General features: G+C 39.8%; 1 protein-coding gene across 1 annotated transcript in view; it reads right to left on the bottom strand.

Moving 5' to 3' along the window:
- Positions 1–5,501: 5,501 nt before the first annotated feature.
- ANKRD29 (ankyrin repeat domain 29) overlaps positions 5,502–26,999 on the bottom strand; it is a gene marked incomplete at both ends in the record, with an annotated part of 28,490 nt that continues 6,992 nt past the window's right edge. The window contains 8 exons of the mRNA XM_079533275.1: positions 5,502–5,585; positions 6,860–6,958; positions 8,004–8,099; positions 8,955–9,053; positions 13,799–13,897; positions 16,930–17,028; positions 23,115–23,213; positions 25,822–25,920. Coding sequence (XP_079389401.1) covers positions 5,502–5,585; positions 6,860–6,958; positions 8,004–8,099; positions 8,955–9,053; positions 13,799–13,897; positions 16,930–17,028; positions 23,115–23,213; positions 25,822–25,920 — 774 coding nt within the window. The remainder of the gene's footprint in view (positions 5,586–6,859; positions 6,959–8,003; positions 8,100–8,954; positions 9,054–13,798; positions 13,898–16,929; positions 17,029–23,114; positions 23,214–25,821; positions 25,921–26,999) is intronic.

The following is a 26,999-nucleotide window of genomic DNA, read 5'->3' as shown; positions in this document are numbered from 1 at the left end:
TGAAAAACTTCCTCCTAATATCTAACCTAAACCTTCCCTGTCTCAGTTTAAAACCATTCCCCTTGTTCTGTCCAGGCTGGCCATTTTAGCTAGCATGCTTTGAAAGATGTTGCTTCCTGTATATAACTAGCAAGCCATCAAATATTGTCTCCTCTTCATTCACAAATAAACTTTTGGTTTTGCACAACATTTGGGGAAATTAATAGATTAAGCCTTTAGATGCTGCTTTTTCACTCATGGACAAGTCACAACCCTTTTCTTTGATATTCTCTGAATAGATAGAGATGCTTTCTTGAAGTGTGACTGTATGGATTTTTGACATTAAATCAAAATATAGCTCATCAAAACACAAAATTGTACAAATGAGGCAAATGGCCTGGGATGTCAGACACAGACTTTGTAGTGTGGATTTTCCCCTTTTACAAGAAGAATCCACGGCTTACTATAATAAGTATATTGGCAGGATGTAGACTTTTGACTGAAAGAGATTGGATCAGCATAAGAGTCAGCATTACATTTACGAATAGTAACTGAACCACCAAGACTTGTTTGACTAACTGAATAGAGATATAGTCTTACTCCTTTGTTTCTTGAGTTGCTTTTTTGAAATCTTCCCTTTAGATCTGACCTAATGGATATTAATGTCAAGGGAAGTCTGTCAGTGATGTCTGGATCTGTGAAACAAACCTTATTTTGTCACGCTAAATTAAATTTTCCTGTTTTTCAAGCCAGAGCATTGGCTTTATTTGTTTTGTGAATGCTATCTCACCCGAAAAGACCTGGAAAATAAATAGAAGTCTAATGAACCAAGTAGAATAGAACAAAGTGGTCTTAACATGAATAGAACATTAATTCTGGTATTCTACAAATAGAAATAACAGAATACAGAAAAATATTGAAATAACAGGTGGCAGATAAATATTGAAGTGGATGGACAAGTGTGATAAGCTGAATAATATAGTCATTTTTATTGAAACAATGGTATGGAAAAATATGTTTTAGCAAAGCAACATTCTTGTTGTAGAGTATCATCAGGCTTATGCTGCGTTACATTTATGTAGGTTTTATTGAATGTGTAGAAGGACAGGTCAAAAGAAACTGGAATTCAGACAAGTATGAAACTAAGATGACATTTGAAAGGACTGAATGCAGAGGTGCTGTGAGAAGGCACAACTCTATTTAGTCCTGTATGTGCAGTATGTTACTCCAATGCTGGAAAAAAGAGCCATATATATGATCTTTGGTTGGATTGTTAGCACACATTAGCATTTTAACATCACTGACTCATGGAGCATGGGGTAATGACAGGGGTTCCAAACAACAGTAGTATTTTGTGTCTGTTCGGAGTTTGCATTAAGTGAAGGACAAAAAGTTTTTGTGCTGCTTCATTTTATGTACAACAATTCTGAAACTTCCAAGACAACATGAAATTTGATTTACTTACTGATTTCCTAGTAGTCGTTATGATTGGCTGAATAAAGTGTGAATTATTCCTGCAAATAGATTCTGAGACAAACAGTGATTGTTACAGTGCATTAAATCTGACCTGCGGCTATTTCATCTGGTGCTCTGATCTTCTCAGCTCTTCTAATCTAAACAAAGGTGGGTGGATCAATAGCAAGGCAATTTTGCTCCAGGGAAAGAATGACATGTGCAAGAAGTGGCATTAGGTCAGGAGGTACGACATTACCTTTTGTAACCCAAGTACCCATCCCTGTACATTGCACAGCAGTGATCATCCTAAATAAAGGGCTCCATATATCTGTGATCTCTGAGGCCATACCACTACCACATCTCCGATGGGATGCCAGTTCTCTTTGTACCCACAGGTCTTTCCTTGTGCTCATCTCCATCCTACAATGGCTAGATATCTGAAACACAGGCACAAAGCTTTATATACTTTTCCTTGGCTCATGTGGAGCTTGTTGCACAGCCTCTGTATTCACTTGCAGCTGATAGGAAGTCAGCAGCCCATAATACCTGCGCAGATCCCAGATAGAGAGGGCAGCAGGCTAGGTCACTGGATCTCAGTGTGCAGAGAGGCAAACCTAAAGCATTGTGCTACTGGCACTGTTGTTTTCTGTGAGATACACATATTTATGGCACTTCTTGGAAAGCATTTTGACTCTTTGTCCTGTTTCATTTCTACTTCATGTCCTTAGCCAGTACCTACCTTCTTTCTGTCATCTATGAAGTGGATTTGGTACCCCTTGATTTCTGGTCTAAGTTTATTCTTGCCTATTAATGTGAACAGGTGAGCAGCTGCTGCGTTTGTTTGGTGTGTGAATGAACTCATCTATTTCCCTGCCTATCCCAGAAATGCAATTTGGAACTTCCAAAGATGATTGTGTCTGCAGAGCACTTTGAATCCCTCACACAAAAAGCACTACAGCAACATGAAGAGCTACTGTTGATATCAATAAATCACTTCAGCCAGAAAAGGAATGCGGCTTTCCGTTTTAGAACAACAAACAAACCACAGCAATATTTACTGAGCACTTTAAAGATAACAGTGGTTACATAAACACTAAGAATTATTAAGGTTTCTTTGTGAAAAGGTTAACTGCGTGGTGGTAAACAGTATTGCAACTTCCAAGCCCATCTACAGCCAAAATAAGCACCTTTTGGTTACAGGGAACTCAAAGCCAAATCCAGCCCTCTCTTCAAAGGCTCCAAGATGAAGCGAATACCAGAAGGTCTTCATGCCTAAAAACCCCAAGCTGGATGAAGAGGGTCTTGGCTGAAGCCAGATTCAACTTCAATCTGAACATGGCAGAGAAATGTTTTCCTGACACTTCTTTACCACTGTTGTACAGCCTGTGGACCTTACCATCCAGCATTAAGGAGAGCCTAGAGGGAGCTACGAGCCTCTCCCTTCAAACTGTGGCAGAACCACATTTTAAATATTCTTTAGATACAAGAAAAGCCTGTTACTACAGCCCAACACTACTCAGAAAAGAAGATCTAGTAAGTGCATCCCATAAGAAGGCCATCAGATACCCATATGGGACGTGTCATCCCAGATGTTCTTCACCTGCTGCATTAGAACATAGGCTGTGGTAGCCAGTCATGGAGGCAGCAGGGAACAGGACCTGGAAAGTCCTGCTGTGAATGGTGGGGAGCATTTTCTCATGGGCAGGCATAGCTCAAGTAGCTCTTTTGTTGAGTAGCTGCCCCTTTTAGGGCGAGACTACCTGAACAAGAAAATATGCCTGGCAGAGAGGTTACCTGCAGCCCATCTGATAATAATCGTTGCTCACCCAGAATGGCTGGCTACTGAAGACCCTCCAGTGATTATCCTTCCCCTTCACAACTCTGACAGAGCTTTTCGTCTTAAGGATGTGTTTTTTTCCCATCTCTATATGAAGAAACTTTAGGGAGAAATATCAGTGTTGTGGCAAGGCTGCCTGGAGTCCCTGTAGCTTTCTCCAGAACAGTATGTTCACCTTCAGCCCGCTGTGGCCTCCAAATGAACTTGTTAAAGAAGTTAGAGTCCAGCCCTGTAAAATGCTGTGCAACAAACTTTCCCAATAAGGCTCTCAAGATTTCTACGTGCTCAATTTTTTTCAGTCTTTCAGAGGATTGAAACCTGGATACAATCATCGTCCACATGTCTTGCATAATTCTTTGGTTCTGTACCAATTCATCTGCGAAGTTTCAGCGAGGCACAACATTATTTTAATTTGAAAAATACAGCAGCATGTATTACCTAAGCAATTAGATTTTTTCTGATGTTGCCTTACACTGTTGGAAAACTTAAAGCTTTCCTTTCTAATGCTGAATTAAGAGAAATTTCAGCTGCCAAGCAGCTCTCTTTATCCAACCCTGACTTCTTACCTCACTTACTCACAAAAATAATAACTTTATGATTTGGTAATATATATGGCTAATTTGCTCTACCGTAAACTGCATTTCTTTGCGCAAACTCACTATTTTTTTTTTTTCCCTCCAGACACTGAAGCAAAAGTGCAAAAATTGAGCTAAATCCTAGCTAAATCCATTTTTAAAGCAGAGCATACTTTGTGCTTCCTTACATTTTTTCTCTGTCCTCAACATCTTACATAATTTTTCAACAATTTGTCAGAGTCTGAAGACAAGTGAAATGTCTGGACTTATATTCTGGATTAACATTATATCTGAACTCACTGCAAAATAATCTCTAATGTGTTTGTGGCTAACAAGACTTAGTATGTTTATGTTTTAGTATATACTGCAGAAATGTCTGGGTTTTAATGTAGCAACTTATAGTAATATGGTTATAACAGCTCTTTACAACACCTTAACAATTTGCTCTGCTTTCTGCACACAGGCACCAAGTAGCATGTCTCATTCTAAGCATCTCAGCCACAAAACAAAGGACAAATTTGCTGTTGAGAATTCATCTTCCAGGCCCACATTCATTAGTGGGCCTGTTCAAGTGTGGCTACATGTAACCCTCTCACCAGCTGTTAAAAACACCTGTATGCTGTGAACTTCTTCATTAACTCCCATCACAGAAGAGTGCATTGCATAGTAGTAGTGGATATCAAACCATAGTGTAACATACAGGGAAGGGCATGCAGAATATACGTAGATTACTTGTAGAGCATCTGTACTGTTGTGTCTGACAGCCAAACTTCTGATGTACTTGATTTGCTCAGAAACTGATCCTGTCCTTTCCTGTGGAAAGGCGGGTATGTATGCTGTAGGGCTGAGGATACCTTCCCACAGCACTGCATACACATTGCAAAATGCTGCATGCTGTCCCACTGTGTCTCTGTCGCTGGACAGAGGAATCAGTCCAGGTGCTACGTCAAGGAGGAAATCACTTTTAGTTATTATTTGTTTGGTATCTTTTGGCATAATTCATAATGCTCTGGATCATTTTACAAAGCTCTACGTAGAAACCAAAATGTTACCAAAGCCTTGGGCTGGCAGGAGGACTTCTCCTGTTGGGATGTCACAGATGGGATGTCCCTCTAGCCTTGTGTGGCACTTGGTGGTACAGAGGAATTGGCAGAGCTAGCGCTGCCAGCAAAGGGATTGCAGCAGCACCATGGGGACCGACTGACTCCAAACAGCTGCAAGACCTGTGTGTCCTTTTGGCACAAGGGCTGAGTGCTCCCAGCCCACAAGTGCACCCCGAGGCACTCATCACTAGGCGTGTGGCCATGCCAGTATGGGAATGTGTCTTTGAAACACTGGGAGCACTTGGGTGTGGGGGGATGCACAGACTGCAGGCGTGGAGGAGCTAACGTCCCTGGTGCATAGGCAAGTCTGTATGCAAACACTGCTCTCAGGCCAAACCCTGCTCTTGTCGTCATCCTTCTGAGTTCAGAGATGCCATGTGGAGGCGCAAGGGCATGGTGGCTCCCTGGCAAGGGCCTCACATGTTCGCAGTCATATGCTGGAGAGGCTGATCAGTTCTGCAAACTGTTTCAAAAAGCCCTTCTTGGTCAATCTAGGTTTACTGTCATGCTAATGTCATCGGGGCTCAACTCTGCCAAAACACATTTGCTGCATTAGCTTTTCCTTTGTTTTTCCTTTGTGCGGAGGAGTCGGAGAATACGTTCATTTTTTGTTAGTTCTGCTGGCAATTCATTTGCCTGGAACAAAAAACCTCGAAGTTAGGAAAAATAAGCAATTATTTCCTATACATTCTTTAAAAGCATTCAGTTCTAAAGAACATGGTGCTGAGCTTAACCATTACCTGCTTATTTCAACGTTGTCTCTACCACTGTTGGAGATATCTCAAGAAGTAATCTTTGCATGCAGTGTGCAAGTATCACTCAACTCTTCAGAATAATCTTAGCCTGGGATCTGTCTGGTCAGCTTATTTTGTGCTGCCTGCCCAAACTAAATCGTATCCTTTGAGTTCTCTTTGCTGCCGGCACAAAATTTAAAGAGAACATTGCTGCTGAGTTGTTTTTTTGGGAAATACAAATCAAAAGAAAGACTTTAATTGCTATGAAATAGTCAGCCCTATTCTTTAGGATAGATAATATAAAAGCAGAGTTTGGTCTTCTTTACGTATTGAAAAAAAACAACCTGATAACAGAAAATACTTATAATGAATCTACTTCTGAAAATCAGTAATTCTGTTTTGCAAATGTACTCTGTTTTACATCAAATTAAAAAAAAAATGGGTAGGTTATAAATGCAGACCTTTCTATGCTGCACACTCTCCTACTGCAGATTGCCATCAACAGCAGAAAAATCTTGCACCTTGGAGGAGAAGAACAGCAAAACTGCCATACAAGCAGCATTAACTCTGCTGCCATCAAGTGGATTGATATAGAAATAACATGCCGATTTTATCAATGCATATGCTGGATTATTTGTATTATAAAATTTCATTGACATAATAATAAACCAGAAGTAAATACCAGTGAATTCATTCACAGCTTAACTAAGCCAGCCAGATATCAAATGCCAACAGCAAATAGTTCATAAAGACAACTCAGAGGAAGATACTTCCATAGAAATGACCAAACATACAGTATTAAAACATTTTACAGAATAAAAAAAGCCAAATTTCTGCAAATGAAGAGTTGCTGTCATAAAAAGAATCTGAAACTATTTCAATAAACTAACATATTTACAAGAATGTGGTGGAAAGGTGTGTAATTTTGAGGTATTTTTAATATTAAGAATGTGCTAAATCCTAAGCAAATTGTACCAAAGGAGCCCGTATACACATTCCTTACCACAGAAATATCCTCCTTACACATCTGCCATGTAAGACACAAATATAAGTTACGGCTTATGGAAACAAATAACAGATTACTGTTCCCCAGAATATAACCTAGCTACCATGTGACATGCACAGGTGCTCCAAAGCTCAGTGCATCCTTGCACAGAGTGTCATGCCGGGACGTACCTTGTTCCTCAGACATGGGTCTGCTCCTGCTTCCAGGAGCAATGCCACTGTCCTAACATTGCCACTCAGAACAGCTGCGTGGAGAGCAGAAGTACCATTCTGGAAAACACCAGTGGAGACGTTTGAAATCAAAAGAGCAGTGAAACAAAAACGTTCACAATGAACAAACATACAAACAGTAAATAATATGGAAAAGGTTATGCCATCAAAGAGGATGACTGTGATTGAGACAGGGTGCAGGCAGGCTAGTGAATTACAAAAGAGATGATGTTAAATGCTTTAACGAAGAAAGTCAGGGTGTTTTTTATCACAGTAATGTCTTCTTTTAAAAGTTGCCCTTGACAATAGATCAGAGGTGAAATGAACTCAGCACTTGCTGCTGCCTGGCAGTATCAGTCATTAGCAAGTGAAAAACAAGAACAAGCAGTAATGGAAACCATCTGTGCATATTATTTCTCTTCTCTGATGATTAATGTTCTCACTGGCAGACAGCTGAGTGGTGATTTTCTTTTTTTTTCCATAGCTGACCTTTTGCTCATGTCTGCAAACTGACAGCTCAAGTAAGTGTAGAAGATATTTCATTCTTGTAATTAACAACTCAGCTAACGACACCTGAATTTTCAAGTATATCAAAACTGCAATTAGATGCATCCACAGGGTCTATCAAAGTGTGTGATTTATGAGTACACTCAATTTCATTCGCTATTAAAATGCAGCTTCCAAAGAACTGCTATTATTTTTAAGTCATGTTTTGAATTCAAAAACAAAAAGAGAATTGCTCTCAGATCCCAGGATCCCTCAGGATCCTAGTTTGCTGACTAAAGTCAATAAAGCGCAGGGTATAATGCTAAAAACTGCATCATGAGCAATCTGTTGACAGATTCTGTCAGCTGACAGAAACTAAGATAATTCCTTCCACAACACAATGTGCTTCCTCATTCCAAAAATCAAATTCACAGCATTTTTTCAAGTGATTTGTTTGTATGTAGCCCCAGTGACTAAACAAGTTAATTCCATTTTTCTCTTGACTTTTTGAGTTTGAGGTCTTTATTGTCTTCCACTTGCATAATTAGGAACATTAAGGACTTTCATTAGACTCCTTGACTCTTTGTATTTGTCTAAAATTGTATGTTTCAATACTAACCTTCAGCAGACCAAGAGTGGGAGAAAATTTCAGTAACTCTTCTATCACATTGTTGTACCCTTTAATGGCAGCCTTCAGTAAAGCAGTGGTACCATCCTTTAAAAAAGGGAAGAAGATCAGTTCAGTTGTAACAAACATTTTATCCTCATTCCCATAGTCTGGAGGGCAACAGCAGCTGACCCCTACATCCTGGGAGAAGGGTCTTACTCTGCTTATCACCTTTGAGGGGGCATCTCCACAACACATGCTGCTGATTTCAGGGCATCTGGAGGATTGTACCCCCAAGAGGTGAAAGCTTCAAGGAGAAATAAACCAGTGATACTCTATTTCATGCTTGTTTCTCATTTGTGTGGACATCTCAGAGGGCTGCAGCACCTCTCCTGTGAAGAAAGGTTGAGGGAGTTGGGCTTGTTTAGTTCAGAGAAGGCTCTGGGGAGACCCAGTTGCAGTCTTCCAGTACTTGAAGGGAGCTTATAAGTAGGAGAGGGACTGACTACTTACATGATCTGTTAATGCTAGAACAGGAAGGAATGGCTTTAAGAAAAAGAGGGGAGATTTAGCTTAGATGTTAGGAAGCAATTCTTTATTCAGAAGGTGATGATGCACTGGAACAAGTTGTGCAAAGAAGTTGTAGATGCCTCATCCCTGGATACATTCCAGGCCAGGTTGGATGGGCCCTGGGCAACCTGATCTAGTGGGTGGCAACCCTGCCTGTGGCAGGGCGATTAAAACTAGGCAATCTTCAAGGTCCCTTCCCACCTAAACCATTCTATACTATGATTCTATCTCCAATCCCTTATTCCAGACGCACATGGAGAAACAGAGCCCATGGGAGAATGTTACAACCTGGCAAACAGAATAAGCTCTGGGAACACTGGGCCTCCCTTCAGAGAGCTTTGCAGCCTGAAAACAAACCAAGAAGAATCTGCAAAGTGCAGCAGTGCTACTCACATCCCGTGCAGCGTCCCGCTCAGCTCCCCGGAGCAGCATGACTCGCACCACTTCACTATGGCCCATCTGCGATGCAATCCACAAGGGTGCTGTCCCATCCTTCAAACAAAATAAGACTGTTGAAGGTTTCACTTTTATGTGCTGTACTTCTTGTCTATGGATACAGATGAACTTCAATTCCTCAACAAACTCCTGCACCACAGATAGACAGATAGGGACTGGATGGTTTAGAGGTCTTTTTTGACCTTGGTGATTCAATGATTTTATGAAATGCAGACATGAGAGCTCACTGCATGAAGTCAAAAGTTGTGGTGTAGGGCTACCCTTAGATATTTTCTCTTGCACAGTTGACTTGAAACAAGCATTACTCTTTGAATTCTTAAAGCCATCTCTTAAAGCCCAGATGTGCCTTAAATACATAGGGAAGTTGGGAACATAAAGGCCAAAGGTATGCTGCATAGTTCTAACTCTAGGTGGCTAGATGTGGCAGAAGATACAGGTAAACCTCAGCATGCATGGATGAATTCAGCAGCTGAGTGTTTGTACGTACTCAATGGAAGCTGTTTATAGAAGCTAAGGAAAGATTTTAGATGATCACCAACTTTCAGTGTTGAGTTAAACCGTCCCTTCTTAGGGAACCTAATAAAAATGTCCTGACTTACAGTAATAGTGAGCACATTAAGGATTTTATCTGCCAGAGCTCTGCTAGAAAACAAAGCACTTTTCAAAGAATACAGTGCAAACCAATCTGGTTTAAAAAAGCAAATAATAATAATAATAAAAAATCTTATATAATCATTATTTGAGCAGAAAATCTCAGAAAATAAAATGTATGCTCAAAATAAGCTAAAATTATTGTTGGGTTTCTATCTCAAACGCAAAGTATTTCTTGCTGCAATTGGAGTTCAGTTTCATGATCATTTCTCCTTTTGCTTATAAACAGACAAGTTTGCTTCTCAGAACTAAAAGAGAACTCCAGCAGTTATGTGGTGCCAAATTGATTTTCATGGGCCTTTAACTAGAGGCTTTTCCTGTATGGACTTCAACTTTTAAGTGAGGCCACAAGTAGCAGGGTGCCTTCTTGTGCCCTCAGTGCCTGCCAGTTCCTCTCGCCTCACTCAGCAGCCTGGAGACTTGGCAGGAAAGATAGGAGACAAAATATACTGGTGCCCCCAAAACAGCCTTAATGAGAAGTTTTGGAAGAAAACAGCTTTTTATTTTAAATGAAATATTTCCACCTTGATCAAAGAAGCAAACTTTTCAGTGCCAAATGAAGATTCATGTGACCTACTAAAGCTATTCAAAAGCCTTGTTGAACCAGTGCTCTGCCTTCTATGGGCTGGTGGCTTAATCCAATGGAAGAAACAGAAAACTTATTTCCTCTTTTGGTGAAGTATTTTGGTCTTTCCTCTTTCTGATTCTGAGAAAGAGCAAATGTGAGTCCTGCTATCTTCAGTCTGTGCAAATGGTGAAGAACAGGGTCTTTGTCAACTCTTCTATCAAATCTCTATAAATGATCACATAGAAGTTAGTGGCTGACCTCATTCTAGTACATAACCTGTTAATACAATGAATGGTCTTTATGATTCAAAAATAACAAAGGCTCTCTTACACACAGAGCATGTGATTTTAGCGTGATAGCAAAAACCCTTTCAATTTATACTGTTTAGTAAGCTGTTAGTAAGCTGACACCATACTTTTTTTCCACCAGAGGGCTCTAGAACGTAGCAAGAGAGACACTAAAAAGCCTGTAGAATTGGAAAACATCTGAGAGATGTCTGCACCATGTGATGTGCATGAGGAACTAATGCTATGTGAAACCATGCTTCTGTTTGCATAAGAAATGCAAATACAGGAACAGCATAGGGAACAGGACAGCTTTCTTTCACTTACAGTGACATTTATAAGAATGAGTCTTTTCAGTTATGAATGAGAAGAAGTAGAAGGAAACACTTGTGTTAACAATAAACTGTCTTTTATCGTGCTGCTATTAGACATCATCAGTTATAGGGCAGAGGCAGAAATACATTGTGAGAAAGTGACCATCTTGGAGAACTTCATTTAAAGGGAAGAAAGATGATGAAGATGATGGTGGGTTCCCACTGAGTGATGCCAGCTTCTGTCTTTTAAACAAACAGTGTCTAACATTCAGGTTTATGTAAACACATTTATATGGAGTAGATTCGATTTCTATCCATTTTCATGTTTGTGTGGGGAGCAAAAGAGATATTACATACTACTAAGAAGTGATGTGAGGATTCCTGTATAAACAGATTAGAACTTGAAGATGAGTCATGAAAAAAGCAAGCTCGGGGAAAGAAGCAGTTCGAAGTATACTTTTGTCCTTTCGTCTCTGCCGCCAGCAGACTGGAGACCTCTACATTTATAGAATAAACAGTGTTAAATACTGCATACGTTTTAAGCTGTGTTTATTTCCTTATTTTATAAATTATCTTATATCTTATATTATTTTATAAATTATTATTATTATTATAGATTATAAATTCATTTTAGATACAAACTATATTTCATCTCATCATGTCCAACAATCCCCAACACATCCTGATGGAAATTTCTGATGCTCCTTCTCAGTGCTTGCTGGTGGCTTGACATTTTAGGAAGGCCTGGATTAATGCAGGAAGTGAAATAACTCCAGTATTCTCACTGATAACTTTCTGGGACAGAGAGCCCTTGCTATCAGGCCGTTCAGTGTCACTCCTCCCCTGCCTATCAGTCTTCTTGTATCATTACACCAGCTGAATTATTGTTTATAATAGGTAAGCCAAGTCTGAAGTCTGTACTCAGTGTGGTTTTACTGGCTTACATATATGTGATTACACTGCATGTGTAAAAATATTAATTTTCAGAGTATTTTGAATCTACTCAGCCAGTCAAACTAAAGCTTGCTAGGACACAGGCTGTCAAAACACAGTGTAAAACTCACTGGCAAATACACTTCTAGCTTTGCTTTTGAGTTAGAGAAGCAAAGAAACAATGCCTACATCACTCTGCAGTCACTGTCCCAAATTCTGTCTAGACAATAAGATGACAAAAAAGAATTCCAATCTAGCTCCATGGAGACCCCATCACAATGTCAGGAAGAGTAGAAGTAAACTAAAAATCAAGAGAAATGACATTTCCAGGAAAGAAACTCTCCAGAAGGCTTCACTATTCAGCCTTGTGAGAGCTGAGTCAGAGGGCCTGCACAAAAGCATCCAGTGCCACCAGAGATGTGCCCATGTGTCAACGGAAACCTTGAAGGACTAGAAAGTGGGGCACAAGACCCACTGTGGAAGCAGGAATACATGCATAATGAACATGCACATGGTCAGGAAAATGAATTATGACCTCAAACTCACAAGATGGAGAGGAAAATGTGGACATATGAGGAAGGGAAGAGAAGCATGAACTGATGCTGGATGCCCTACATCCAGTGTTAAACAGCTTAAAATGGTTTCCTACAGCAGGAAGAGCAGCACAGTTTATAACTGATGGTAAGGGCCATTTGGCATCAAAACTGCCCCATCTAGGCCTACATTCCTGGTGACCACCATGTCACCTTTGAACAGAGTACAAATTTGTTAGCAAGAAAGAGGCTGAAGTCCATCCAACCATTACTTTACTAATTAAACAGTGAAAACATTTGATTTGTTAAGGAAATCCTTCAGATTACAGTGGGCCTAAACACAAATGCCTCAGACCTATCCAGCCATAATCTTAGCAGGGATCGGAGGTACCCTGAAGCAAACTAAGCCCATGCTGTCAGAGACAAAACATAGCCAGGAGGAACATTCACATGGAGCTGAGCCTCTGCCTCAACTAAGATGCATCACAAAGCATTGTGTTATAGAAATTGTATTGGAGAGCTGAAAAGTACTGTCAGAAAAAATTAGCTGAAGCATTATAATTACATTTTTTTTTTCCCAGTAGCTGGCATAGAGTGTGGTTTTTATGGTGACATAGACTAAACTGGTTGAGGTAAATCTAAGGTTCCCCAACTTTGCTTTAACCCACTCAAAAGGCATTAATGCATACAGTGATCTATCTTTCCATATTGATTTTTTAGACTACATTAACTAACAGCCAACAACACTCCATAACCTTGACCTAGGGAGACAGCGTGTAAGCAGCCTAGGAGCAATGAGAAGATCAGTGCAGGGCATGCAGGGCATAGCTGCCAGCCTCCCTCTCTGTTGGATAATGCTCCAGCCTGAGTTTCAAAGTGCACAATGAGAGTGCATAGTAAAACTACATGTGAAAGGCTTTGTCGAAGATTAGGTTTGATGTTGATACATATTTTCAAAACCAGGTATACTAAATACAATACTGTATTTCACAAGCTTTTCCAAGTGTTTCCAAAATTTTCAAAGAACAAGGACGTGTTAACGTTCACAAGTAACTTGGTACAGCAGTGCAAGAGGTAGTGCAAGGCACTTACATCATCATCAAATACAAATTGAGAGTTTCATTTTGATTTAGCCTGGTAGCATGGCCCAAGCATACCCAACCTGCACGTGGTTCAAAGTTGTCCAGAAGAATAGCCAGATGTCTGATCCCTGTTTGGTTTGAAGCACAATTATTGGACGCATAAAAAACACAGCTTCTAGTTTCACTTTTTACAGAAACAATCTAGGTTGTGTGCAAGCAGAAATGACTGGGGTGCTTCTTTCAAATCCACACTACCAATCTGAACTAAAACACAGGTACACGCACAGCCACATTCCACCTTCCAGTGAAAGCCCCCCATGGGAACCCAATGCCCAGTAAAAATTCCAGTGTTAACTTTTAATAACTGTAAAGTTTAGTAATTAGATACCAATTCTGCCTTGAAGGGTGGAGCTTACCTGCCGAGGCTGGTTAACTTTTGCTCCTGAAGAAAGCAGCAATCGGATGACATCCAGATAGCCTCCTTGAGCTGCCAAGAAAATTGCAGAAGCTCCATCCTAAGAACAAATACCTCCAGCTTACACTGTGTTGCAATGACATAATTTTTTAATTAAAATAAAACCAAGTATGTTCTCCCTTCTAATCCATTATGCACTGGAACATCATATATACAGCTAAGCTCAAGAAACAATGTCTAAAATCACAAGTCTTGTTCAACCAGGCTGGATGGGACTTCGAGCAACCTGGTCTAGAGGGAGACAACCCTGCCTGCAGCAGGGGGGTTGGAGCTAGGTGATCTTAAAGGTCACTTCCAAACAAAACCATTCTGTGATTCTATGATAACAAACTATAGTAATAATTTCTTTCAGCATGCATAAATACCAGCTGCCATTGTGTATCACACTGAGCATTAAATCCTGGGTCTGGAATACCAAACATCTTGTTTATCACCGAGGTATAACTTCATAACTAGAAATCCATTCATATTTAGCAAAATGTTTTTATTTAGGTTCACTTAATTTTCTGTGCCTATACAGAAGTGCTCTGCCACACAGATGCACATGATGAAAACATGTCCAAGTACTTTGCAGGGCTGAAGACTTTAGCACTGAAGCCTGCCCTTTAGACTGAAGGAGTGAGTACAGTTCTACATTGCTGTGACACGCCAGCAACTACCATGTTGCTGCTCTGGCACATCTTGCAGAAGAGACTGACTCTGTAGACAAGCATGTAAAAGTAACACATGCAAGACAGGGTATCTCCTAGCCTATCAGAAACCATCATTTCCCTATGGAAGGCTTGTGAAAGAATTAACTAATTTGGGATTTATTTTTCCTCACCATGTCTTTCACATGGAGATACCAGCATTAGAAAACGCACAACGGTTGGATTCACATAAGATTTTTTCCACAAGAAAAAAATTATGAAGTTTAATATATATATATATATATTTTATTTTTTTTTTTTAATGAAAAATATTCAAACTACACTGAAATCCATCCAAGGGCAACACACTGCATTTTGAGCATTCTAGGACAAGTATTCCCAGAAAGTGGGATGTTCTGGTTTAAGTAGAGCCATGAGTGAACACCCCACCATGTCTCAAATGTACAGGTGTATATCTTATGGGCACCTCCTGTTTGTATTTTCCAAAATACAGGGCATTTTGGCAGAAACCCTTTTTCAACTTTGTTGGTATATCACCAGGTTGGAATGAATGCTGTTATCTGCTTACACATACTGTTGAGGTCCTCCTCCTATAAAACTCAGGCCTGAAGCATGAGCTGAATAGAGAGCCCAAGAATTGGAGGTAAAAATTTTGATCTTGATTTCGTGACAACTGCCTTGGTAAAGAAGAGAGATATCTGCTGGTACTGCAGATGAATATTTGCCCCTGGGTCCTCAAGGAGGCTGTTTTCTTGGACTGCTTTGCAAATGCATGAAATAGGGTGATGATATTGGGTGCTTTGCAGGCTTCCTCAAGAGGCACATATAGCAAGAACACATCCATTTAGAAAGTTTACAAGGTTGTGTAATATTAAATGAGATCTTAATTATAGCATCAACCAAGATAGAGAGCTTTGGTTTGCCTATCATTCAAACATTTTTCAAAACTAATTATTTGGTTTCTGTACTTGATTTGAATAGATGCTGCAACAAGCTGCTTAGAGGCCATTAAATATTTCTGCAAGTGATATTGTTTAGTTATTCTCTTGTCTTCTCCTCTACTCCTCACATGAGTCAACTTAAAATTAAAACATCTATCTTGATCATCTGGGGGAGGACTGCCCAAGAGCATGCTCAAAATCCTTCTCCTCTGGCTGCCTGCCATTAAAACTGCCAGCCAGATACTGCTGCACAAAGCTGCTTGGCAATGTCCCAGAAAAGGAGCCAGGTTAACATTCATTTTTAAGAGATTGCGTTCTTATTTTTGAGGCAGCTGTTACTGACCGGTTTTGCTTAATGACTGAAAGTCATAGAAATACATCTCTAAATCTGAACGCAAAAATTTCTCATTCCTAGGAGAGGCAATAAGGAAGTCATTTTACTGCCCGTAAAGTATCTGCAGGTGTGATAGTACTGCTATTTTTAACCAGGTGGAAAGTCCTGGGATTACCAAGCACAGCATGACAAACTGCCTTTAGGTTAGAAAGGTTGTTGCTACTTGACAGCAGTGACAATGGAACACCCGTCTTTATAAATATGGGGTGGTGGCCTCACAGAGCTGGGGACTCCTTGTGCAACCAGCACATGGCCCCTGGCATCTTGGTGACTTCTGTCGTCACCAGCCCTCAGACTGACAGCATCCTGCAAATCCCATAGGAATGGCTGAAAAACTTTGTATATTCACAGTGAACAAATTGTTCTTTGTCAGCCTTGTCGTCTACCCTGGAGTAGGAGAGAGAGGCGGGAAGCAAAGAAAAAACCTGCCACTCCTTTCTGTTGAATGCTGAAAAGTTCAACTTATTTGAGTTTCTGTTGAAGTAAATTAATACTTCACTGGCTCAATCTAGCTTTCTGAAAAGCCAACTAAACACTGTTAGTTCAGTCATTTTAACATTCTTTGCCAAAAGAACTGACAAAATAGAGATGCAAAGATACCAAATAACATCTTTTTAACTGATATTTAAGGAAAAAAACACAAAACAACTGACTTAAAGAAACATAATTTCTGCACTTCTTGGCAGAAAACTGATGAACTGATTCTCAAATACCTCAGTGGGCTTAGAGTTATTCACACTTCTGTCTGCAATGTAAACCTGATGTGACAGAAAACGACATTTTGAGCTTTTGTTCAATAGTAAGAGACATCACAAATCTGATGCAGATTTGAACTCAGCCTTCATGCAGACAATGAACCACAAGGAAGCTAAATCATCTTTTCTGTTTTTGTAGCACTTTTCCCAAAATAACACAAAGCAGACAGTTAACAAAAAAAATCACAACTTAGAGCAGCAGAGAACTAAAAAACCACAATGTTTGGCAAATGCTTCTCTTTGCTGGAGCTAGAGTATCTGCTGCTGTCCAACCAACAGCACATTTGTTCCATCCACAGTATTATCAGTATTATCCGTGTCAAGTAACTCACATAAAGTTGATCGTGAATGTTGGCACCATGTTTCAACAGAGTTTCCACTACCTTTACATGCCCGTACTGACAAGCAGCTAGAAGAGCAGTACCTCCATCCTGTGAACAAAATGAAGAAAGGGTACAGAAGGTTGAAAAAGAAGATGCTGGACTGAACTTCACCTTACAGCATAAGCAAATTTTAAGGCTTGCTTTTCAGAGTTTGGCACACAATACACCCTTTACCTGCTCCAGAAGCTACCAATCATCTTCTCTTCTTTGACCAGAACTTCATGCCCTGTCATGTTCTGCTTTTCAGCTGCTGATTGTTGGCCTGAAGGAGAGCATGGAGGATGCATCTAAAAGCGTGCTAGCTAAATGTGGAGGCTTGTATCAAATCAAATCCATAATCATCAGTGATATCCCCAATACTTTTCTGTGGCAGTTACACTGAAGGTAGGCCTAGGTGTGCTCGTTGAGTCTGGCTTGCACAGCTGATTCCACAGGAGACATCTGGGTTGGAAAATGCCCCGTTGTTGCTGGCTGACAACTCCAAGACAGAGGAAACAGTGGAGACACAAATGCAGGGGTCACCACGTCCTGGTGAATGCGCTCAAAAATTGCCATCATTTCTGACATTGGTATGGAGAGGTTCTTTATCTTCTGCCTGGGACAGCAACATGGATGATGCACACCCCACATCGTTTGATACCAAACATTTCCTCTTTCCTTCCTTAATTTTTCCCAGTCTCAAGCTGCTCTTCCACAAAGCATTTTAAACAAATGGCTTCCACAGCTGTTATTAATGTGGGCAAAATATTGTATTTTCCCTCAGCCTTGTTCTCTGAAACAGTTCCAAAGTCTTGTCTGAAACTTTCCACATGGACAGATAGCCAGCAAGAGAAATTACACCCGAATGGCTGAATGAATTTTTTATAAAAGGATGTGCCAATCAAACTTATTAATCTATGGTGCTATTTCATGCCTATAACTCTTGTGAAAACTCAAGGTCTGACATGGCTGAAATAATCCACAGAGACTGTCTGTAACTACTCTTAAAGTCTCTTACCTTTCCCCCATGCAATATTAAAAAGCAAGCAAGGCATCGCTGTCAGCAAAGTCACAGATGTGAAACCATTACGTGACAATTTAAGAATTGCATATTAATTCTGGGATATTTAAGTAAATATAAGCAGACAACCTGGTCAGTGAAGTTAATTTGCTCTGTAGCTACAGTGAGTCTCTAGATTTCCTGTCATATTAATAGGAACTGCTGGAACAAAACATGAAAGCAACCACAATAGTTCCCGGATTGAAGCAATAAAAACAATGAAAAACAACAGAAAAATACACACAAAAAAACCCCTACCTCTACAAACTTGAAAACAATAGCAAAAGCTAGTAGCTTCATGAAACCTATTTCCTATCTACAACCAGCTGAAAGCCATTTTGCTTGAGTACTGAGTTGCCAGATCAAAGGACTTCAAATGGAAAAAAAGAAATAACATGGATATTTTAAAGAACTTTCCCTGAAGGAAACTGTACCTCTCCATGTTGATAAGCTAAGAAAAACTGAGCTATCAAGAGTGGTCATCCTCTGTAGAGATGTAGGGAAGGATGACTTACGAGAAGCTTAAAAATATTGAGGCTCCCCATTTGTAAAGAAATGGGCGCATTCAGATGCATATGGGAGTAGTTTGTTTATTGCTTTATGACCTGCTTATTGCTTTATGACTTGTTTTTCATTTTCCAAAACCCTTGTGTTCTCCACAAACTGTTATTTTAAGAAGATGGTTTGCTTATTGACATAATTTCTGAAGGCAACCAACTGACAGATCCCAAACAAAGAGCAGGCCTAACCACAGTCAGCACAGCAGAGCATAAGCAACGTGTCTGGAGCAGAACTGTGTGATCCCATGTTGGAGATGTCACAGCTTTCACACAGGTGGAAGTACCACTATGATAAACAGCAACAGGTCTTGCTCCAAGAAAGGAAACTGTGGACAGGAATCCTTTACACAGAAAGCACCTTATGGAAGACAGCATTCAGTTAAATCAAGGAATTCACAATGTTTGATAAAATGCTACAAAGTTCCACATTTTATAATAGAAAAAAAAAATCATCCTCCAACTTCTATTGAGCTTTCATCTTGCTTTCCCTTATGCTTTCTTCCCCTTTGGCCAGCACAAGAGCCTTTTCTCCAGAAAATTCTGTCTGGAGAGCCCACTGTTTTATAGGCTACAGGGAAAGTAGATGGAAGGATGTAAAAAAAAGAAGTAAATGCCTGAGTTTTAAAATCCCTTGCAGCCATGTGATTCCCACTTTATTTTTTTTGGCCTCAGCTGAAACAAAATGCAGAAACAACATCCTTGATACTGGCAAGCCTCTTGGAAACTCCGAGCAGGGCAGAAAGTGGAAGCAGCGACATGTGAGCAATCACAGAGGCACTTCTAGGGCAATAATTGCTCTGTAGCAGGAGGTTAACAGGCAATAGCACTGAGAGAAAGTGCTCAGCCTTGTGCTCATTTGCTGCTCATACCCTGTTGTTTTGACACAGTGTAGCTTCCAATAATCCTTCACTGCAGACCATTCCAGCAAGCTGGGAACTCAGAGAGGAGCCAGTCCTCTCAGCTAACTCTGCTGTTCTTTTCTTGAAACAGTTTTATCTTATCCCTACCTTGTTCTCCCTACTGGCAGTGCATACATTAGCTGCCAGTCTCCCACATAAGCACTTGGACAGCATCCAATAAGAACATGCTATCTGGGATGTACCTCTCCATTTGCCTGCCTCTTCCTTTACCTCTGTCATCATTGCTTGCAAGTACCTTAGAAGTACACAGTGTTTTACTTTCTCTGAAATGCACTACAAGGGAGGGAAATTGGTTTTCTGCCATTACTACCTACTGAAAAATGGTCTCCAACACACCGTGTGACCTGCAGCATCGCTCAGGAAATATGCCATCATGGAAACCACACACATGCTCATAACATGTCACAGACTAAGAAAAAAAATAAATCTCTAATCCTTATTTCTAGGGATGTTCACTTTGCCTGTGTTGTGGTTTAACTCGGCAGGTGGCTGAGCACCACAAAGTTGTTTGCTCACTCCTCACTTCTCAGTGGGTTTGTGGAGAGACGAGTGCAACTCATCAGTTGAGATGAAACTATTTACTGAGATAAAGAAAAGGAAAAGAATAATACTCATGACCACATACACATATATATGAATGTATATAGAAAAGTGATGCACAAGCAATTGCTCACCCCTCCCATATCAATGCCTATCTAGCCCTCCATGCAGTGGAAGAGTGCAAGATGCACTCCCGCTCCCTTCAAAACTCCTTCTGCTTGATGTCGTATGGTATGGAGTATCCTTTTGGCCAGTTTAAGCCTGTTGTCCTAAGCTCTGTTCCCTCCCAGCTGCTCGGGCCCTTTGCTGAGAACTTGGCTCTGTACTGAGACTTGGCTCTGTACACTGCTTAGCAGAAACTGTAAACATCGGTGTGTTATCAACATTGTTTCTTTTCTAGAACCAAAACATGGCATCATAGCAGACACTCTGAAGAAAAATTTATACCAGTTGATACTAGACAGACTGTCACAGTGAATATCAACTGAAATGATACAAAGCGTAACAAGAATTCTTGTTTGTTCTCCTGAACTCTTGCATATAAGTAACAAATGTAATTAAAATTTATAGAGAATAGCATTGCAAAGAAGACAGTGGGGTTTGCATTGCCTTGTTTTAAAGTGTCTATTTCCTAAGTTACCTTTAATCTCTGATCGTATTTTAATTCCACATCTTCATTTATAATAGAAAGTCTTTTGTAAATCGATGAGTTTTGCAATGCCCTTTGAAAAGGGATCCAGGCAGGATCCTCATCTTTTCCAGCGCTGCTCCCAGCTGAGTGCTTCAATCAGAAAATGCCTTATCTCTGACTTAGAAAGGCATATTTTGTTAGCTTTTTCATCTCTGGGATTTGGAGGGTGGGATAGAGAAGCCTGTTATCTTAGTAACCCATTAACAGAAAAAAAAAAAATTGATGTAATAATTTCAAGCTATGGAATTCATACTATTAAATCAGAAAATTGGACACCAACAACAAAACAATCCAAAAAACCAATGGGAAATGCATGCCATCAATGCAGTATGTTATCAATGGTGCCTCAAATAGAACTGCATTTGTCCAATAGTGGAAGGAATCAGGAGGGACTGAATGCAGGATTTTCCCGTCATTTGAATCTTTGCACCTTTTTATCTGTCTCAGTGACTCACAAATTTGTTTTGCATTCCTCAAAGCAGATCACATTATTGTCATGAAGGATCAGATGATTGCAAGCCTGCTGTTCATCTTGTGGGCCAAGTCTCAACTTGTTTACAAACACCTAGTTCACAACAAGCCTGTGCAAAGGCTTGTTGAAGATGTGACTGTCCCTATACACATAATAAGGTACTAAGCCTCTGCTTTCCATCCTTTCCTGCATTTGCTGCATTCCCTCCCTCAGTAAAAGCACTGCCCACCTTTATGCTTTGTCCCAAAGAGTAGTCCAGGCTTTTTGTGGCTGGGACACATTTTCTCCTTCAGTAGGGTTTTTGTGGCCTGACTACAGGTCAGATGATTCAAAGAACAGTGTAAATTAATTCACCCAATTTTATACAGCTGAATGTGAGAAAAGAATATTTTTCTGAATCTTGCTAACTTTACATATGCTTCATCCTGACTCTTGCTACCCTCACTGTGATGCTTCACCCCACAGTAAGACTAAGAAGCAAAACGTATTTTAACATGCAGCTTTCTCCAACAAATGAGGTACCCAACCCTTTGAAATCCATTGCAACCTCCTATGGTGCTAAGTTCTAACACTGTACTCCACATTGTGTTAAATCACAATTTCATTCATGTTTTTAATTTTACTCGTTGATGCTTCTGCTGTGGTCATGATGTTCCTTACCATAAGCTGCCAAAACACAGTGTAAAACTCCCTGGCAAATAAACTTCTAGCTTTTCTTTTGAGTTAGAGAAGCAAAGAAACATTGCCTACATCACTCTGCAGACACTGTCCCAAGTTCTGTCTAGACAATAAGATGACAAAAAAAAAAAAAAAAAAAAAAAAAAAATCCAACCTAGCATAATTCTCTGCAGTACCAGAAACAATGCTCACTCTACTGTACAGACATGCATGAGCTACATGACCACAAAAACCTATATGTTTTTGATCAGTAATATCTGCTACAATTCCTAGAGCTTGAAGAGTTCCCAGTGATGTTCCATCAGTTCTCCATGTATTTAAAGCCTATGTTTTAAGGGATCCTGAAAAGCAGGTATGGGTTGAGGTAGCTATGATGACAACATCTTGAAAAAATGGTTGTTGTTGAGTAAAGAGCTATTTTTCTTCACATACATGTCACTATAGATGCCAAGTTAAGTGACTGGTAGTGTCCTCCCCAGATTATGGAAATGAAGAATTTCAGCTACATCAGCCCCAGTGCTCTGAAATGTGGCCACCACATCAAGGGCAAGAATGCTTCATGAAAATCTGGTGCTTTTGACTCTGCTTGCTGAAAGCAGAATGTCAGTACTGCCTTGAGCAAAGAAACTGAGTTGATGTACTGTGGCCAGCATACCTGCTCTTAATGCCATTTATTCTGTGAGAGATGATGAACCAGACCCAAGCTCTTTCAGTTACTTTAAATTTTGAAAAAGGGCCAGCCTGAACAACAACAACACCAAATAGACATTATAAGGTGTATTTCATCTTCCTGTCACAGATGGCTAAATGGTAATTTAGGGAGAACTGAAACCATTATATTCTTATGTCTGCTACGGTGGTATGTAAAGACTTGCCAAATTTCTGTATGCGCAAGCGGAGTAAATATACACCTAAAATAGAATCCTACCTGACATGTACAAAGAGATCCCTTCTTCTCGTGTTGTAGAATGTCTTCAGAGGAAAGATTGATCTCACCATCAGTAGTCTGATCTCTGACCAAATTATGCCATTAAGTCCAAGTAGCATAAGTAAATATTTTCACAAGTTAATATTTTCAAAATATATTGTACTACTCACACTATTCAGAAAATGTTCAAGTGAGAAAATCTTTTTTATCATCTTGCTACTGCTAGAATACATTTCAAACAAAGAAGAAACAACACCCTTGACAGTTAGAATGTATCAGCACACAAAACCAGACTCTTCATCTCACCTTATTCTTAAATTCAGTGGAGGCTCCAAATTCAAAAAGAAACTTCACCACATCATTGTGACCTTGCTGTGCAGCAAAGAACAGAGCAGTTGCACCTGACTGTATGGATTAATTAAAAAAAAAAAAAGGATTAATAAAAACCACAAACACATAACATGCTTGACCACAGTACACATTTCAGATTAAAACTTATTAAGCATAATCAATGGAACATCATCTGAAAAGATACAATGATTTTGAGGGCTCCAGAGGACACAAAGTATCTTAGGTGAGGGGTCAGTTTTCTTCTCATTGCACTGAGATAACTGGTTAGCATCACATACTGAATCATAGAATCATAGAATGTCCTGGGTTGCAAAGGACCACAATGATCATCAACCCCCTGCTATGTGCAGGGTCACCAACCAGCAGACCAGGCTGCCCAGAGCCACATCCAGCCTGGCCTTGAATGCCTCCAGGGATGGGGCATCCACAGCCTCCTTGGGCAACCTGTTCCAGTGCATCACCACCCTCTGTGTGAAAAACTTCTTCCTAATATCTAACCTAAACCTTCCCTGTCTCAGTTTAAAACCATTCTCCCTTGTCCTACCACTATCCACCCTCATAAACAGTCATTCCCCCTCTTGTTTATATGCTACCTTCAAATATTGGAATGCTACAATGAGGTCTCCTTGAAGCCTTTTCTTCTCCAAGCCAAACAATCTTGTTTATGCTTGGAGAATCACAATAAAGTTACGCTTTTGTGCACAGTTTCTCTTATACACTTCTCAGGATTCATCTACCTCTCTTCAGTCTTCAGACAAGGAAAGAAAGCCCAGAGGTAGAAAACAGCAGTGTCACACAGGAGACAAACAGCCATTTGAAATCAAGCCCTCTACCACCTGTCGCTACAGTCTGAGATAAACAGGAACACGGAATGAACTTAAATCTAGGTGTGGAAAGACCACAGGGGTTATTCAGCATATCAGAGCTCCACTTTGCTTGACTATGCACTAGCGAAACATTGTTTCTCTTGGCATAAGTCATCCTTTTCTTTTGGATGAATATCTTCCCATCCAGCTAAGCAGCCTTCAAGCAGCCTTCAAGCCAGCCCTGTTGCTCCTACTTTCCCTTAGCCTTGATAGAGAAATGAAAGTGCATACTTTATACTCGTTGCATATGATACATCATTGCATTGACATTTTCCTGAATAAATAAGGAAAAAAAAATGACTTCGGAAGATTTTAAAGGTTGGACAGAAGGGAAAAGTTGTAAAGAGGAAAGAGAAGCATGCTTTCAAAATTTTGAGCTTTCTCATCACATGCTAAAAGTGCAGGAAAATGGAAGTAAAGATGAAATTCTCCAGTGCCAAAGACTTCTGTGATAATAGCACATGACCCATAAAGACCAGTTTAGAGCCCCCTCTCACATGCTTATCTATAGGGCTCCCCTTTCCATGAGGTTCATAACAATTTTGGGGTACAAGAGCATTGGTTTGAGTATGTAGATTTACTTTCAGATTAGTGCCCTTGGTCTTCAGGGCTTAAATTTAATCTATTTTCTTTCCTCTCAGCAACAGAATGATTCTGGAGGATTACAGTGTTTCTATTTTTATTGACTTGCTGATTCAATATGTCCAGAGTGATACTCAACAGGAAGTCCATAAAACTGTCCACAACTTTTACTTTTGTTGCTGCTTTTCAAGCAGTGTTTATCTAAGGGAAAGTACATGTTTAAATACATGTTTTGTTAGGACAGGATACACTGAAAGATACTAGCAATCATAGTTAAAGCAAGCTTAGGCCAGTTAGTACAAAGACATTAAACGTGGCATCATCAAGTTTAGCATTCACTGACTCAGTGACATCATCTCAAGATTAATGATCATGTTTCAGGTAACAAAGGAATATGAGAATCATTTGCTTGGGTTGTTAAAGTGATAAAAATACTGCTGTCTTGCTCTTCCTGCCATCTTCCCATGTCACTGCATGTCCTCATCAAACTGCAATTCTTTTGGGACAAGTACAGCTCTCTTTGTTCCAGGGCACTGTGCTCTCTTGTAGTCATCATGCAGGCCAGAATGGTCGTAGGTACCCCTTAGTATTACTTGAGCAGAATACAAGAGGAAGACACTTTCACAAAACTAAGTGCTGATATTTTCCCTTCTGCAAACAAGCACACAGTGGTGTGAGAGATGTCTTGAATGCAAAGCAGACAGGCAGGATAGGGTATGGGTGATTAAGAGATGTGATATTTAGAGTTGGCTCAGAACGAGAGGCAGGAACTCCTGGGAATAACAAGTCAAAACAATGCCTGGGCTAGCAAGGGCACTCCATGTTAATGACCAAATTCTGCAAATCATAAGGTAAAGGACTTCTCCTTATCAAATTACATTGATGCTGTCTGAGGTGTTGTAAATTACTGTGACAATTAGTAACATGATAAATGCACAAGTGATGTAACCTGAGGGTTACACCTGAGATATTACTGTTCCACACCAACCTCACATGCTGCAAATGTTTAATGAATTATTTATAAATATGGCATCTCATTTTCTATTACAAGTTCCAGACATCAGATTCCTTGATGCCCTTAGGAGAACAGACCCTGTTCATACACTGCACAGCAATTGCAGTTGGCAAAAAGCAGCAGACAACATATTTTTCTTACTTGCAGTAAATCAGTAGTCACTTAATCAATCCCTGTTTCAACGTAGAACTTCTCCTACCTCCCTCTGCAGGTTGATATCTGCTCCTTGCAACACCAATTCTCGTACACAGTCTATGTGACCGTAGTAAGATGCAACCATCAGAGCTGTTGTGCCAAGCTGGGAATAAAGAAAAATAGATCAGTATTTTCAGTAGACACCTCCAGCAATAAATCAAGCTTTCTGAAAGAGCTGAATCAATAAAACAAGCTTTCTGAACAGCTGAAGGAAGCTTATGGTCAGTGCTCAGAGATCCTGTTCACTCTTTTCCAGAAAGGGGGAGCAGTCTTTCACTGAACAGATTCTCAGACAGTTTAAAACTTTCTATCAAGAACACTTGGAAAATGAGTAATTAGCAAGTGTTAAAGCAAATAAATTACAGACTTGCCTGCAGTGCAAAGCCTGATCATTCAGTGAACATTTATCCAATGACTTTACATTACTGTCCTGAAACAAGTGTAATAAAAATATCAGTAATATTTTTGGCTTATACATTGCTTTTATCTGAAAATCTCAAAGATCTTTATATCCTTTCCAGAAGAATAACCTTAGATACAGGTTGCAAGTGACTTATATGAGTTATTTAATTGTGAGTCATAGTCAGCATTATGACCCAAGTGTCTTGAATACTAATACCCTATCCAAATGACTACAGCAAATTCTTTCTCTCTCCATGACTCTTCACATTGCATCAGAGAACTTTCCAGACCAGAACAACACATCCATGTTTCTTCAGTACCCCAGTAAGTCCACTGTTGCATTAACTGAAATAAGACTTATGTTACATGTATATGGTGTACAGGCAACATAAAGACCACACATGAAAGTATAAAATGTATCAGTCTAAAATCTTCATATGTACCAATTCATCCTAAAGAAAAAAATGTGTGATGCTGCAAAAAAGCAGCATACAGCCTTAACCATATTAAAATATTTTAGTAATATTTTAGTCTAGAAAATGTGTATGTCTGACAGGATGACAGGATATTTTGCATCACATTGTAAAAATTCTTAATCAAAGTTTGTCTTATGTTGAGAAAAACTGAGCAGTAGCAGAACTTCTTTCTTTACGTCTATTTCTATCCTGCTTACTTCATGCATCCTTTCCTCCCTTGTCAGAATGACAAGCATCATCTTCAGAAGTATTGCATGACAAGTCATTGTCTACAGGGTAAAAATGAAATACAGATAAATAAAAA

The sequence above is a fragment of the Tetrao urogallus genome, assembly GCF_951394365.1.
Source record: "Tetrao urogallus genome assembly, chromosome: 3".
Lineage (NCBI taxonomy): Eukaryota > Metazoa > Chordata > Aves > Galliformes > Phasianidae > Tetrao > Tetrao urogallus.
The sequence above is the reverse complement of the archived record's forward strand: the minus strand, read 5'-3'. Positions and strand labels throughout refer to the sequence as shown.